This window comes from Haliaeetus leucocephalus, unplaced genomic scaffold, assembly GCF_000737465.1.
Source record: "Haliaeetus leucocephalus isolate CR32 unplaced genomic scaffold, Haliaeetus_leucocephalus-4.0 Scaffold220, whole genome shotgun sequence".
Classification (NCBI taxonomy): domain Eukaryota; kingdom Metazoa; phylum Chordata; class Aves; order Accipitriformes; family Accipitridae; genus Haliaeetus; species Haliaeetus leucocephalus.
Window position 1 is genome coordinate 197,202 of NW_010972656.1, and position 15,146 is coordinate 212,347.

The following is a 15,146-nucleotide window of genomic DNA, read 5'->3' on the forward strand; positions in this document are numbered from 1 at the left end:
TGTTTCCCCCCCCCCCCCCCCCCCCCCCAGTTAGATGTGACAAGGACACTTAGGGCTTTTATTTGTTTATGCTGGTTTGTAGGGTTTAGGATTGAATACCCACCAAGAGTTTCTGACTACTTACCCACTCTTCCTCATCATACTCAGAATGGTGGGGTATAGAGTCCTGTCTTTTAATCTGAGAAGGATGATCCTCATGCTGTACATCACCCCCTTCTTCTGCACTGTTTCTAGGCCCAGCCGGTTTCTTGAGGACACAGCCGGGCCGGGCTGTGTATAGTGCTAAAAGGGCACTTCTGACCAGCTGATCCTTAAATGCATGCACAAATAACTCTGTCTAGAGAAAAAGTAAATGAACGAAAAGGTTAGACCAGAGAATGCAATAATGCAACACAGCTATTATAACATTGAATTACCCTTAGGCAGAGTGGATATTTGTTTCAGGCCTGGCTGAGAGGCAGAAAGCATAGTAGACCAACAAACAACAAGGAACAATTCAAGGGGTTTAGGGACATCATCACATTCTACAATCCCAGCGTTCTAAGGATTAACACAAAAGCACAGTGTCGTAGAGATCATCATCTTTTCACACAACCCTATTTTATTCAAGTTCCAAATTTTGCCTGCAGAGATGAGCCTCTGCGAGAAGCAGTTCCAAGAGTAAACAACCACAGCTCAATAATTTCCAAATAAGACTCGGATAAAACATGATTAACAAGTGTAAGGATCTTTTTAAATAAAAACACACCACTCTACACCGCTGAGATTGCAGTATCTGCAAAAGCAGTGTTTCCAGAGAGAAATTTTGGTACCTGTAGGCATCAACCCAGATATCAGGGCAGGTGATAACACCTGATTTCTAGCTTTATTTTATTTATTTTTAAAGAAAGGAAACCTTGAAGTAGTTTTTCTAGGCTCTCTGAGTATGTTATTCAATCACTGTATCATTCTTCTAAATGCTTCTTGTTGACCGTGGCAGCTGGAAGTTTACCATATTTTTAAAAGCCTCCAACCTCCCTGCATTATTTATCTGCCTTCCACCCCAACAAGAAAAGGAAAATGCTTCCTGCATATGGTCTTTAGCATCTCTAGACTGTCTCCACGTAACAGCACTCGCTGTTGCCACCAGTCTGTCACGCATGCCTGTCTCCTGCAGTCACACACAACATGTGGCCCTATCTCCACTGCTCCTCTTACTTAGGCTGCTGCTTTACTCCATCAGCTGACACGACTTGCCCAACAGAAGAAGGTAGAGGTGCAAGGACATGTTTCCTTTCACTACAGGGCGGTTATCACGGTGACAGACAGGCAGCTGGTTACTTCAACAACATTCAACAGGCTTCATCTGTCAGGGTGGGGAAAGCACGCACCCCGCCACCGTACCCCATCCCACCCAGGCTGCCAGAGCTCCTCTCCCCAGCCAGAGGCCCTGGTTCACACGTGACGATGAAACACTGCTTCGCATTTCTTTCGCAGCACAGTTACCTGAATTTATTTATCCCGGGTCAGTGGGATTTTGCTGCCTTCCTGTTTACCCAGAACATAGTGGATTGTAATGTGCGGATTCAGATGCTGAACTGCCTTTGAGCACATAATCTTAATTGAACAGGCGTGTGGAAAAGTATGTCGATAAGAGTCAGAGCAACCAGCCCGAACAAGCAGTCACACAAAGCTAGGAAATACTAGAAATAAAGGTTGCCCAGCCAAGCTTCATTCAGCCCTTTCACGCTTCGTATGCAAAACCTGGAGGAGAAGTAGCAAAAAAACCCAAACCAAACAAGTTTCAAGTGTCAGCATCTGTCTTCCTGGAAATCTTTCTCCCAGTTTCTGCACTACTGCTATTCTTATCCCATCCCTTTTTGCCATTACTTGCTCCCCTTTTGTATGCCTCTACTCCTACTCAACTGATTTTTCTTGCTTTCCTGCCTCAATACCCCCTCAAAAGTTTACTGACATTTAGACCACAATGCTCTAAATAATTGATGGTTTTCTTAAAGCTCCAGCTGCTGGGTTAGGTACCTGCCTGAGAAGCTTCTGCTTTTTCCCATTTTCACGATGTTCAGGAAAAAAGATATTTTTGATCCCTAATGGTTGTACATTGAAAGGCTAAAAATTCACTGCAAATAAAACTCAAAAGTCTTAAAAATAAGAACCTTAGGGATATCTTAGCTAAGTTATGCTTTTTTAAACCAACATCAGGACTTCTTTCAGACCTGATCTGGGATTTTTTCGTGATTAGGCTCGGCAACACTATTCATCTCCCCGGCAATTTTACCAGACCCATTCTGCCTCCCCCTTACTAACTCAGTGCCTGAGGGAAAGGGTGCTTAGAGACAGTTTTCTTGTATGTAGCCCTTCAGGACTGCCTCATGGTAGTCCTGAACTGCACTATAGGACAATTTCGGTTTTCTACATTTCCAGCCCCCACATGGTGCATGCTCAGAGATACATAGTCTTTGGGGAACATCGCTAACAAACCCTACCAATCTTCTATAAAGTAAGACTTGCAGAATTGTCTTTTCTTGCATGGCAACAGCAGAACTCCTCTTCAAGACTGTTCTGCAGTTCCACATCAAGACAGTCCAAACTACTTGTCTGTCCTTAGAAATGACATCATCACGGTTTTGCTGAGGTTTTGTACCTCTCCTCCGCCTCAAAGTCTGCCTGAGATCATTCCAGGTCTCTGCCTCAGGTATGGCAGACTCAAAAAAGCCTTAAATTTCAGAAAATTGTAAGTATTGGACAACTTGAAGGAAGGAATGCCCACTATGACAGAAATGTATATTAGGTAACTACCAGAAAAGTTTAAGTAGTTTAATATAAATATTTTATAGGGAAAATTCATTTTAAAAAGCAAACTGGCATGGAAGCAAACCTTCATTTTTTTCATATAGAGACTAAAATGCTTCTGTAATTAAATTCCGTTCAGGGATACCATTGTTTCAACAACAGTCTACGTTTTAACTGCATTTTCTTACAGCTCAGTATAGCTAAATGTGCAGAACATCACTGTTTATAAAATTGTATTGAAATCACAAAACAAGCCTATACAAAGAAATGAAAACTTTGCAAATTCTTTTAGATACTTGACTAAAGAATATTTCTGCAAACAAAGATAGGCATAGCTGGAAAATGAATTTATCAAGCCTTCTGCAAGCTGCAAATGCTGATACACTTGTCAACAGCTAAAGGCTTCCTTAATCAATTAACAGCAAGTGTTGATAAAAGGTTAGTCTCAGGAAAACACTACAGTAAATTGCAAATCATATATGGAGAAGTAAAAGCATGCTTAATATGAGAAAATAAGCTCAATTTAAGCAGCAGCAGTGGAATTATTTGATTTAATTTTCCACTTTCAATGCATGCAGCCAGTCCTTCCATTTCTAACATAAACACTTAACTGTAATTCACATTATTTATAGCTCAAATATACTCACTGCTATCTAATGTTTTTAGAAAGAATTATTCTATATATCAAGCTTAACATTATCTTAAAATAAAAAGTGATACGCTTTTTAATAAACTTCAGGAATTTAATCACCAGGCAAATCATTTTTATGACTTCTTCAAATGGCTGTTTAATTTCTAAATTTCTATCACGTTAAAATGTAAGAGAACATTTCTTTTTTATATATAAAAAGTATATAGAAGGTGGGAGTGCAGAAGCACCTCATATGCCTCAAGAATACAGGTAGGCATCACGTAATTCTATTCAGAAGAGCACGCCAACCTATCTTAAATATAACCAGGGACACTCTGTTAGTCTTGGTTCTCTCATACTATACCAGATTATATAGACAGGTTATCTTAGGATATCGAGATGATGCTTTGAATTAACCATGAGCTATCTAATTGCAGCAGTGTGGGGGTTCACTCAATTTGGGGTTTTGAAACTTGGTACCACCCTTCCCTGAAGTTGGTTCTTGGTCTTTCCTCCCCAGCTCGCTTCCCTTCTTTGCAAGCAGCTGTCCCTCCACACTAGCTTCCTCAGCAATGGTCTCATGCTCTTTCTCAGATATCATCTTCTCCTCAGAGTACATGTGGGAATAGACAGGGAAGCAGTATTCAACCATTCACACAGCGGTTGTTCAGACAACTTGATTCACCTCTTCCAAGCATAAGGTGGAGGCTAGATAGAAACTATAGGCTGTCAGGTGAACTACGTTGGGTGAGACTCCTCATTCCACTTCTGGGAACCTGTGCTCATATACTAACCAGCAATTTAATCCTGGCCCTGAAAAGTTGATATGAACATATACAACTAAATCACCAGCTACAAATTTAAAATATCTGTGACTTTTCCAAACCGAATAGATTGACTACAGAAAAGTGCCAAAAAAGACAGACTCTCCAATAGCCCATGGTTCAAACAGTGGGTTACTATCACAGCTGCCTGCAGCCGCTCCGAAATCATCCACTCCTACCCAGACAGGCGCAGGTGGGAAGGCCAAAGCAAATGGCTATAGCAAAACATACAAATTCCTTAGCAACCAGGTCTTGAGTCTTCAGAACAAACACTTCTTTGTTTGATTTGCTTTACTTGTGCATGCATATTTCTTTGAACTAACCACTAACAGAGCAGCTCCACTTTTTCTGTGTGCAGCTAAAAATGGCCTCCTTCAGTACTACATGGAAAGATATGCTATAATTGCCACAAAACCCCCCCTAAATTCCTCCCTTTCGTTCCCAGGCTGAGTTCTACTTTCCTATATTATCCCTGAAATCCACAGCGACTCCAATGTTCTCAGAGTTACTGTGGATTTACACATCTGTAACTGAGAGTAACGTTTATCCCCCCCGTGGCTCCAATGCAATGCCTTCACAGTATGTAGCTGAGCTCAATATTCAGATTTGAAACTCTCCCATTGAACGAGGTACTGCTGGGATAATAGTGCTCAACAGACCACAGGGGTTGCCACTTCCCAATAGCTGAAGATATATTGAAATGGTTATTGATAGTGTTATTAAGCCATATTGAGATCATGTTACAGAAGGTACGGCCCATGAAGCGATGGGAAACTTTTTCCAACCCCTCTGGTCATAGGTATAGTGCTTAATATTTTTATAGCATAACATATGCTTAAAAGTACTTCAGACTTCAGCTAATCTCCAATATCACTCTGCGAGACAGGTGGAAAATATTATCTTCCTTAACTTATTGCTAAAGAAACTAAGATGAGGAAGAGTCTACAGCTACAGGGGAATATAATAGGAGAAAGATGATTAAAATTTGAGACCTCCTGGTGCCAACTTCCTAGCTTCTCCTTCCAGACTGCATCACCATTTCTGATCATGCTATTATTCTAAACCTTACACACAAACCTGGCTTGACCTACCTCCCACAAGCAGCAGTTTGAAGTATCACAGAAAGAGAACTAAAATAACCGTTTATCATGCCACAAAATTATTTACAATAATCTATTTTTTATAAACCCCAGCATGTGGCCACTAGATGATAACAAAGAAAAATGAAATTAAATTAATTATACTTTCAAATAAAGACAACCTTTATAGATTTCATTAATTTTCTACATGGAAAGCCTACAGAAATGCTAAATAATATTCTTTTCCTGATAGCAACATTCTGAAGCTTATTTTAGCAGAGCTTATTTAACATTTCCTGATGCTCTGAAAGTCAATTTATGCAGAAAAAACCCCCAGCAGTTAGAGACTTGGTTATTCCATTTTCCATTGCAGTGAAGATTTGAATCTTACTTTTTCTGAAAGCATCTTTAAAGAGTTCTTCAAGCTGTCTGGAGAATGCTGACTTGCAGAATTAAGCAGCAGGTCTGCATGGCTTGATATGAGAGGTTGTAGATGATTGATGTTGCTGAGAACTTCTTTTGCCTTGGCTGTGTTTTCAGGTGAATAGTAAATACACTGGTATCCAGTACTGTAATAACAGAGAAAGGGTCACATAATGTCAAAATAATTTCTGCTATTAATAACAATGCTTAATGTGCTAAAAATCTTACCACTAGTTTTGCAAAAAATGACAGATACCTGAATTTCACAGATGTCATTGAAACGTTCCTTCCTTTAAGGGTAAAAGCAAATCCTTGCTTGAACGTAGAGGACAACAGACTGCCCACCACCAAACGCTCCAAGTAGTACTGTTTAACGTAATCATCCTTTTGCATGATTGATCTTAACATTAAAAACCCCAGATTTTTATTTATTTATTTAAAAAAATGTAATTCTGGAGAAATGAAAGGTTTGACCAAGTCAGGTGGTAATCACAAAGAGCATAAGGCACCTCATTTTTCCAGTTGAAATCCCCATCCCATTATTAACTACCTCACTAAGTCTTTCAAAATGAGCCATTAATGTTTAATTGATCAGTGGCCCACACTATGTTTTGATTAGCATCAGTGATGTCCAGGAAGTGGTGATAACCAGAGTAATCTCCAATACAAACCATGTGTCTATTCACAAAAAAAGACACAGAAATGGGGTATGGGAGTTAATTACTACAAAACCACACAAATGCATACTGCAAACTTCCTACTTTCCTTTTAACTGTTCACAAACTACTGCAATTCTTTTGCATGACTTCTTTTCCTATGCCTCCTTTTTTAACCCAACATTACTAATTATGCAGTATCCTTTTTTACCATTATTCCAAAATACCATTTTAGAAAGGACGCACACACACCTACTGGTTCTTCGCTGTAGTATACATCTCCCTACCTAAAACTCTTGTACATAATCCTTCCCTTTACAAAGCCCTGCTTCAGTCTTTCAGAGAAACTAACCAAAATTTTTTGCAGTTTCAGATTAACCTGTAATGTTAACACAGGAAAAAAACGTAACCAAGCAGCTCCTGGAACATTACCAATGCCAGAGCAATGTACATACTACTCCCCAGTTGGTTCTGTACGTATCTCCCTTCTTTCCTCTTGTGTATTTTCACCATACATCCTTCAGTCTCTTCCACCCTTTCCCCACTGATTTAATTTCTTTCTTAATTTCACACATTGAGACCTGAACTTTGACACTTGTGCAATCCTTTGAACTTTACACATTGCTTTTCATTTCAGTCTTATTGCAGATTTCTTCACTTCCCCATTTCCCTTTTGTGTCTTCTAGTGTCCCTTCCAGTTCCTCCTCATTAGTTTTCTACAAATTAGAAATTAAATTTAATTCAATAAAGGACATGCTCAATGCACATTCAGAAGTCCAAATGAAGGCACTTCCATAAAATGTAAAAGGCTTAAGTCTTTTGGCAAGTAAGGATGGATTCAAGCAAACTTAAAATTAAGCCTCTTGCTGAGATACTTTGCTGAGTTACAGTCCCAAATTCCACAATACCTCATCCTATTTTTCTGTCTTTCACCTATGTCTCCATTTTTAGATAGAATTCTTCGTAGAGGCAGTCAGGAAGAACAGCATCTGAGTCAGTGAAGCTTTGCCATGATCAGTCATGCTACCAGCCACATCAGAATTACTATGTGTCTCCACTTCACAGTCCACTACATGAGTTGCTAGACTGCTGAGCGCAAAGGACAGAATTCTGAATATTTCAACAAGATGAATCGAATAAACTGTCTCTCCTAATGAATTGGGCAAAAAAATCCCTGCCCCTCTGAGAAATGAGGAAACAGCCACAGCTCTGCCTTCAAGGTGGCAACACTGGCAGCGAAATGAACTTCCAAAGTCAGCTCTATCTCTACATTCACTGCAACTCTCAGGCTGTCACACTCAGTAGACAGGGCAGGTACAAAGAGTAATACTCTATGTTAATTGTAGTGAAGACATAGTCTTAAAAGTCTTGATACTTCATAGCGCTGAATAATCTTCTCTAATTCCCCTTCAGGCTTCTCCCTCCCTTTATCAAACAGCCTTTTTACAGGCTGAATCTGGCTAACAGTTATCAAGCTCACCATGCACATAACTCCTTTCTGGGATTCCCCTCAGCCTTTAAATTCCCAGATCATTTTCACTGGTCTCCCACAGCTCTAAGCTTCACTGAATATTGCAGCAGAAAAGCTACAGACAATGCTATAAGAAAAGAAAGAGGGAAGAGAGATACTAAATCTGTGGGTAGTTCTCATTCTAATAAAATCAATCATAGCTTTTAAATAAAGGAAATAGTGAAGAGAGAATGACTCTTTCTTCAGAATGAAGTGTTCTATCAGACCTCATTATTTGGCTAATTTTAACACTTCCTGAATGCCAGAAAGCATGAGATGACTCCAAATATTCAGTTTCTTTCAGAATGTGAGGGCAACTTCACCCTCGCCCCAAGAAAGTGCGTAATTATTTTTCAGAAACAACATGTTTGGGAGTATATGAAGATTCTAATTGTTGTGTCTCAACACTGTTGCATCTAAGACTAGCCTAAGACTTTCTGTGGCCTCGTTGTTCATGAAAAGACATTACTACTTCCATTTCACTGAAATTAGTTTCCTTATAAAGAAGTACTTCTAGAGCTTGCTGCCACATATAGCTATGGTATATAAGTAGTATTACTTAAAAGAAGCAGCTGCCAATAGAACATACAGAGAAACTTTTCACAGGTGTCCTAATGCAGAAACTAGATGAAGGGAATTACAAGCAAGAAGGAACTTTTGCGTTAGGACAAAGGCCACATGGGTAGGTCCAGTATGGAAAAACAGCAGCACTATGAAAACCTACCTTTGATATGTAAAATATATTATTAGTCATGTACCTTTTGAAAAACTCTATAATAATGTCTTCTGGGTTGAGTTTCAAAGCTTTCACCAAACACATAAAATCACACTTAATCATTTCCATATATTGGCACCATCGTTAACTATGTGCACATGACTGTCAGTGGTCATTTCAGTTTAAAAATTGCTTTAATGACATTGTCATGTAATTTGAATAAAGATTACATTGACTACATCTGCAATTTTAACTCTAAATTAACAAAGTTTTTGCCTGAGAATAAATACTGCAGTATGCTAAATGTCTAATTTTTAATGACACTCCGAGTTACTCCACTCCTGCTGTTAACTGGGTAATTTGTGTGACTGAGTTAAATTGTCACCATCTGGGACTGGGTTAAAAATCTTTCAACAATGAACATTTGACCTCGCATTTTTCACAGTCAACACCACAGACATTCAACATCAAGAATACAGTTAAAGCATACACAGCAAGAACATCTACCCTCAGATAACCCCAAGCTTAGGCACATTATTGAAGATACCAATTCAGTGGCTTATTTATGCATCACCTGTATTCTGTCTAAAGTGGGAAGTTATGATAAAAAATAAATTGCTACCTAAAAAACCTCAGGACAATTCACTGCCTCAGGAAATAAAACTAAACCATATGATCAGTGTTGAGGTTTTGAAAACAGACCTGAGAGAGATCAGAAGTTAAATTTTTTTTTTTTTTATTTCCTTAAGATTCCCTTGCAAACTTGGAAATTCTAATTTTGAATACTGAGGAAAATGAAATTGTTACTAGTTCTGTCTAATCTATCTTTACTTACGAAGTCCAAATCTCCATGAATCCTTATCTTGAAGCAATGGCTAAGGCTGTGTGCACAGGGCTTCTCTTGCTGCTCTTCTATCTCCTTTTCATTCCTGACTGACTCTTGGAATAACTCTACATCAATGCCTTCAGCTGGTAATGGGACATGAGTTTCAGTGAAAAGAAAGGTCAAGATGCCCTTCATCAGCCCTCTAGAGACCAAAGTAGGACAGATGCTACAGTGACATAGGTGAATCTCACAGCAAATCTTTCTAGGATGACTCACTCCAGGAAGGTTGAATGCCTAGGGAAAGCCTTCCACAATTCTTCAATTTAATTTTAGAGTATCTTCACGCTGGTGGAAAGATGCAAGTAGGCTTTAACATAGACGAGAATCTTATGCTGGGTAACTGAACATGGTTCTTGTCAGAAGAAAAAAGGTATTGTGCCTCACCACAAGCCTGAGGCTAAACGGTGCCTTCCAGCGGAGCCTTTTCCTGGCAGCCTGCTGAAGTGCGAGTTACACGAAACGATGGCAAAGTCATGGATCCACTCTCCTCCTGTCACTCCTAGAGCCCATGTAGATGGAACAGTTTCTTCCTCTCCAAAACACATGATCCTTTCTAACCTTCGCATGCAAAGCTCCCCCAACTCCTCCTTCCCTTCTTTTTTCCAGCCCCAGTCCCCTTTCTTTTACACCTGCTTAAGGAAATGATTCAGGAAATTCTGTCCAGAGAGGCTAGCTGCTGGAAAATACTGTGATGAGATTTTTATACCTCAATGAATAGCACAAACTTTGGCAAAAGCTTCTCAGCAAAACTTCCAACAACCTTAATACACTGATTTTATGGTCAGTGAAAAAATATTCATCTCCATGAAGTCTAATCTCTCCTTTTCACACACACATAGATATACATACACACACAAAAAAAGGGGGAAAGTGAGCAAAAGAATGTCTCTGTGAAAAATGCTATGTGTGACAGGCTGTTGTTTCCCTTTGAGAATAAAGGTTGCAATTAGATCAAACACAAATCATTATTATTTCAACATCTCTGGGATTTTCTGTGAAACAGTACCATTTCAGGTTCCTCAGAAAATGGAAATGGGTTGAAGGTTATGAAACTCAGGTAATAGGAACCCTGAAGATCTCAGTGTTTATAAAATCTCTGGTAATGATTATGTTAGTGAAGGAGCACACCTCACACCTTGACAAAAAATCCAGGCCTCAAACAAAAAAGTGTCTTTCTGGACAGTTCAAATGCAAATTAAATTATTATGGCTTTCAAAAAAAAAACCAAACAGAAAATCCTTTTCAGTACTATTCCAGCTTTAAGCTTGTGCTAATCTAAAGCAGGATCATTTCTAAATAACCTGCTAGAGATGGTGACAAAACCATAGTGAATCACAGCACCTAATGCAGCTTGTGGGACACCTCTGTTTTTCTTGATGGTTAGCACTGGGGCATTAAAAATCTTGTAATCATAAGTCTATGCGTTTTGGCTAAAACAGAGATCATCAAATTAGATTTTAAATAGGAGAAGTAGTCCTTGGTGTACCTTGAAAGTGATTTATGAACAATTCAAGCAGTGAGACATTACATAGATATAACTTACAGAATGTCTGCCTTAAATGTTCCTGCACAACTGAGCTCTAAAAGTAGTAATTTGCTGTGCCATCGAGACTGATGAGAAGACAAGCCCTTCCATTTGCTGGAAGGAGAAGCAATCTACACTAGCAGGCCAACAGAAGACTGAATCTGAAAACTGACTGACTTCTCTTTTAGCTAGAAATAAGGAAGGAAAAACTAAAAAGAACACACCAATACAGCATCATAAAAAAAATTCTAAAATAAATGTACATCATACACAGATAATTAATATTCTGCAATGATTTAGCATACCTTAATCATGACACTTCAGTTATTTGAATTTAAATGCTATCATGCCTAAACAAGATTTAAAAAAAAGCATCCATTGCTCTTACTGGTCTTACGAAGTTCACTACTAGCTACTAAAGGGACAGACATACTAGAGTCATGCCTTACAGACATGCCTGATGTTTGTAGTGGTAAAGCCTTTTATCTGTCTCTCTGTTGCAGACAAAGAACAGTACAGATTGCGAAGGGGTTATAAAGCAATGTACCTGGCTTCAGATCACATACCACTAAGTCTTGTTTTTCACCTGAAAGAAAAAAACTTTTCCTTCTCTTATTGGAGACCATATTTTTAGAAATTGAACTTTCTTTTTTTCTCTTAATATGACTTGCTTGGTGGTAACAAGTGAGAGAAGAATTGCAAAAATACTGCATTTTTTATAAATATTCTTTCATAATACCTTCCCCTCTTTTGCCTGCACAAAAATGTATATTCTATGTAACGGAAAATATGCCAGACCTATCTGCAGATACACATTTTCCACATTCTTCTGTTTGATAAATTTTCATGAAACATATGTTTCACTCTTGTTTTGGTTTGGCAATTGCAAATGCAATTACACTCTTGCAAAGCGGGATATAACCTTGCTACCAGTTAACAGTTCCTCTTGTCTGTTAGTTCCACAAGTATAGGTTTGAGCAAAGAATATTTCGTGATATGCTGACATTGTTGAGTATTTCAATAAACTGTTCTAATAATCAGCCTGAAGGTCAAAGGCATTCAAGGCATTCTGTCAGGTGCACTAACAATGTCTCTAAAGCTACTGGGATTGGCTTGAGAAATAACCTGACTGACATCTTCCTCTGGGTCTCCAGCTCAGTTAGCCTAGAGGAAACAGCTGCTAAATCTGCTTTTCTTTCTGTTCATTTTATATTCTGACTGATATCTCAAGGTGTCACTACTTCCTTCAACCAAATCTTCAGAAAAGCTGCTCCCATTGTAAAACAGAAAATCTAAACTGTAAAAGCTGCCCCTGGAAATGCTATGTGTCCTCAAAGCACCCTCATGCAGTTAAGCCAACAGGTGCATATAAAATAAAGTTGTCACTGCCACAATGAAAGAAACTTCTCTGCGGTAAGAATGAGAACGGTTCTTTCATGTATCTATTTAAAGTAGACCCACTCTTGAATATTCAAATAAGTGAGATCAGACTCAGAGCTTGCTTGCTCCGGCCTTTCAACTCACATAAGTCCTTCTAGTTGAAGAAAAAAAACAAAACCAAACCAAACAACCATAGAGTTTTCTCCAAACTGCCCTCAAAGACAGAAGGGAAGATGAATTTTGGAGGTTCCCTCCTTTCTACTTCGTGGGAATTCATACACTAAGTGACCATTTCTTCAGGTCTGGTAAGTGATTTGGTAAACATTGCAGTCCCCTGTTTTCAGTGCTCAAACTTAAGTCTGTTAGCCAGACTCAGGCTCCTTTCTTAGGAAGAGTCTGACAGGATAGTAACATAGTTACCCTAGTTATGTCATCCTAAAGACAGACTTTTGCTCTTCCAGGGGAAAAAAGAAACACAAAGAAAATTGCACTATCAGAGTAAAGGTCCAGTATCCCGTCCTTGAAAGTCACCAAAATACAGGTGCTTCTGAGGGATGCATAAGGTGATGTGTAGGCATTTTGAAACAGGTACGAAATGCCTTGATAAAACCTGCACAAAGCTTTACCCAGTACTCCCGAACAGAATCCTCTATCAACTTAAGAGTTCTACATTGTTGAGTCAGTGAAATAGGAGCGAACAAAAATGAGAAAGGCTGTGTTGCACTGAGTATCCTTTGCCATCCTAGCCTTTTGACATATAATATTGCACAGGATCCAAAGAAAGGAGCCTAGCCCATCATCTTCTGCTTTCCCCTGTTATGGGCAACTGAGAAACAAGGGCATTGTCTATTCATTCCTATGAGATACTGCAATATGTGTTCTCCCAGGAAGAACTCAAGAAAGACTAGGTCTCTCCCCTATAAGGCATTTTCCCTTTTTTTCTCCAATGAACAGAAATCACAGATAATAATTTCAAGTTTGCCTCACAGCTATCCCTCTGTTCTGGGAAATCACATTCTGCCAGTGTGGATATGCTGCAGGACTGTGCAAGCAAGAAACGGTTCATTTTCTGAAAGCTGAACACTGTGAGGACTGGAACTGCAAAGTTCTTAATAACACTTATGACTTTAATTTCTTCTTATGAAATATAATAAAACCCCACTAAATACTACTGTAACTATATTAATCATATAGTTAAGTAGCAGATACTTTAAGAAATGTCTTTAGACATTTTCTTCATCAGGAAACACGTACTTCATAGACCTTCATATAATGGGGATAAGGCTGCCTATACCAGTCTGCTGACAGCAGAATAGGTACCTGCTGGTAACACAAAGTCCATTCGTGGATCTCATGTGATCAATGATATTCATGTTTCATTGGCAAGCTTTGTCACCAGAGGTGGCCAGGGAAATGAAAGATTTTAGAAGATTTAATAGGGTTTTTATGTCATGCAGTGCAAACAGAAAAAAAATAATAATACGGTTTTCAAAGCAAATATATACACTGGGTTTGTTTAGCTTTAGCACTGATGCCAACTTCTAGTCAACCTAGAAGTCAGCAGTAGATTTTTATAATTCCTCCTTTTATTCCTTATGATATTGTACCTATGCAACTTTTTTGAGCATTGAATATAATGGAATTCATTTTCTATGGAGCATCATAATGATTTAGATTAGCATACATACAGTACTTCCTGCATTCCCTTTCCAATCCTGTGCCACTGATTGCATGGGGTTGGCGCAGTTAGTTGAAGTGTTGAGCAGTCACATCTATGGGTGCTGCCTGTGACAGCTGTGGCTGCTCAAAACTTCTCCACAGACATAGCAACAAACACAAATATGTCCAATTCTTAGTTTGCAAAATAGACAACCAATTCTTCTGTACAAGTTCAGTGGTTAACAAAGCATTTGAGTACAGCAATAAACTGAAACTCTAGTTAAAGCCTTTATCTTTGCTAGTCTCATTTTGGCTTTCTGAAGAAAAAGAGTAGTTTCCTTCTTACTTCACAGGCGTGCTAAAAATATTTTTTGTTCACGTATGCCTAGGGCTGTCAGAAATGAAGATGCTACCTTAAGCTTCCGTTTCTTTATTGAAAAACTGTCTCTAGCTACTTTCCACTTTGCACAAGAATTACCAAAGAGATATCTCATTCTGAACAGCATGTTTTCAAGCACTGATATTCCTCAAGCTTCCTGAAATACGGGAAGAAAATCTCCCAAGTTTGAGTTTGTGTTCAAAATAAGTCTTGACACTAAAAGTAAACTGTGCTACAATTTTGCAGTCCAAACAAAGCAGGGAAGACAAAGGAAATATTTTATGAATGCATCCCTGTCCAGTCCTACTGGATTTTAGTTTTCCATGCATTCAGCAGGTTAAACTGTTTTGTTACTTGGTGAGCTCATAACATTTTAATGCAACTTTAATGATATTTTCCTAGCAAAAATTTTCCCTACAAAAATACTTACTTTCGTCTTTCTGCCTCAAATTTACTCAGCAGTTTTCGGAGACCACCATTCTTAAATCCTTGGAAATGCGCTGCTGGGGCTCCCACAGTGATGACATCATACAGAGCATCTAGAAAAGGAACAGACAAGAACAGAGATTTGCATGCGCCTATGCCCAAGGTATGGCAACACTGTGATAGTTACTCTACGAGACGTGAGGACAAGTCTATATTATTTCCAAGGAGTAATTGAGAATCTGTGTCTCAAGGAGGCCCAAGAG

At 38.8% G+C, this 15,146-nt stretch overlaps 1 protein-coding gene across 1 annotated transcript in view; it reads right to left on the reverse strand.

Moving 5' to 3' along the window:
* INPP4B (inositol polyphosphate-4-phosphatase, type II, 105kDa) overlaps positions 1–15,146 on the reverse strand; it is a 297,867-nt gene that overhangs the window by 66,049 nt on the left and 216,672 nt on the right. The window contains exons 15-17 of the mRNA XM_010566942.1: positions 14,888–14,996; positions 5,716–5,893; positions 125–337 (exon numbers count right to left, since the gene is read on the reverse strand). Coding sequence (XP_010565244.1) covers positions 125–337; positions 5,716–5,893; positions 14,888–14,996 — 500 coding nt within the window. The remainder of the gene's footprint in view (positions 1–124; positions 338–5,715; positions 5,894–14,887; positions 14,997–15,146) is intronic.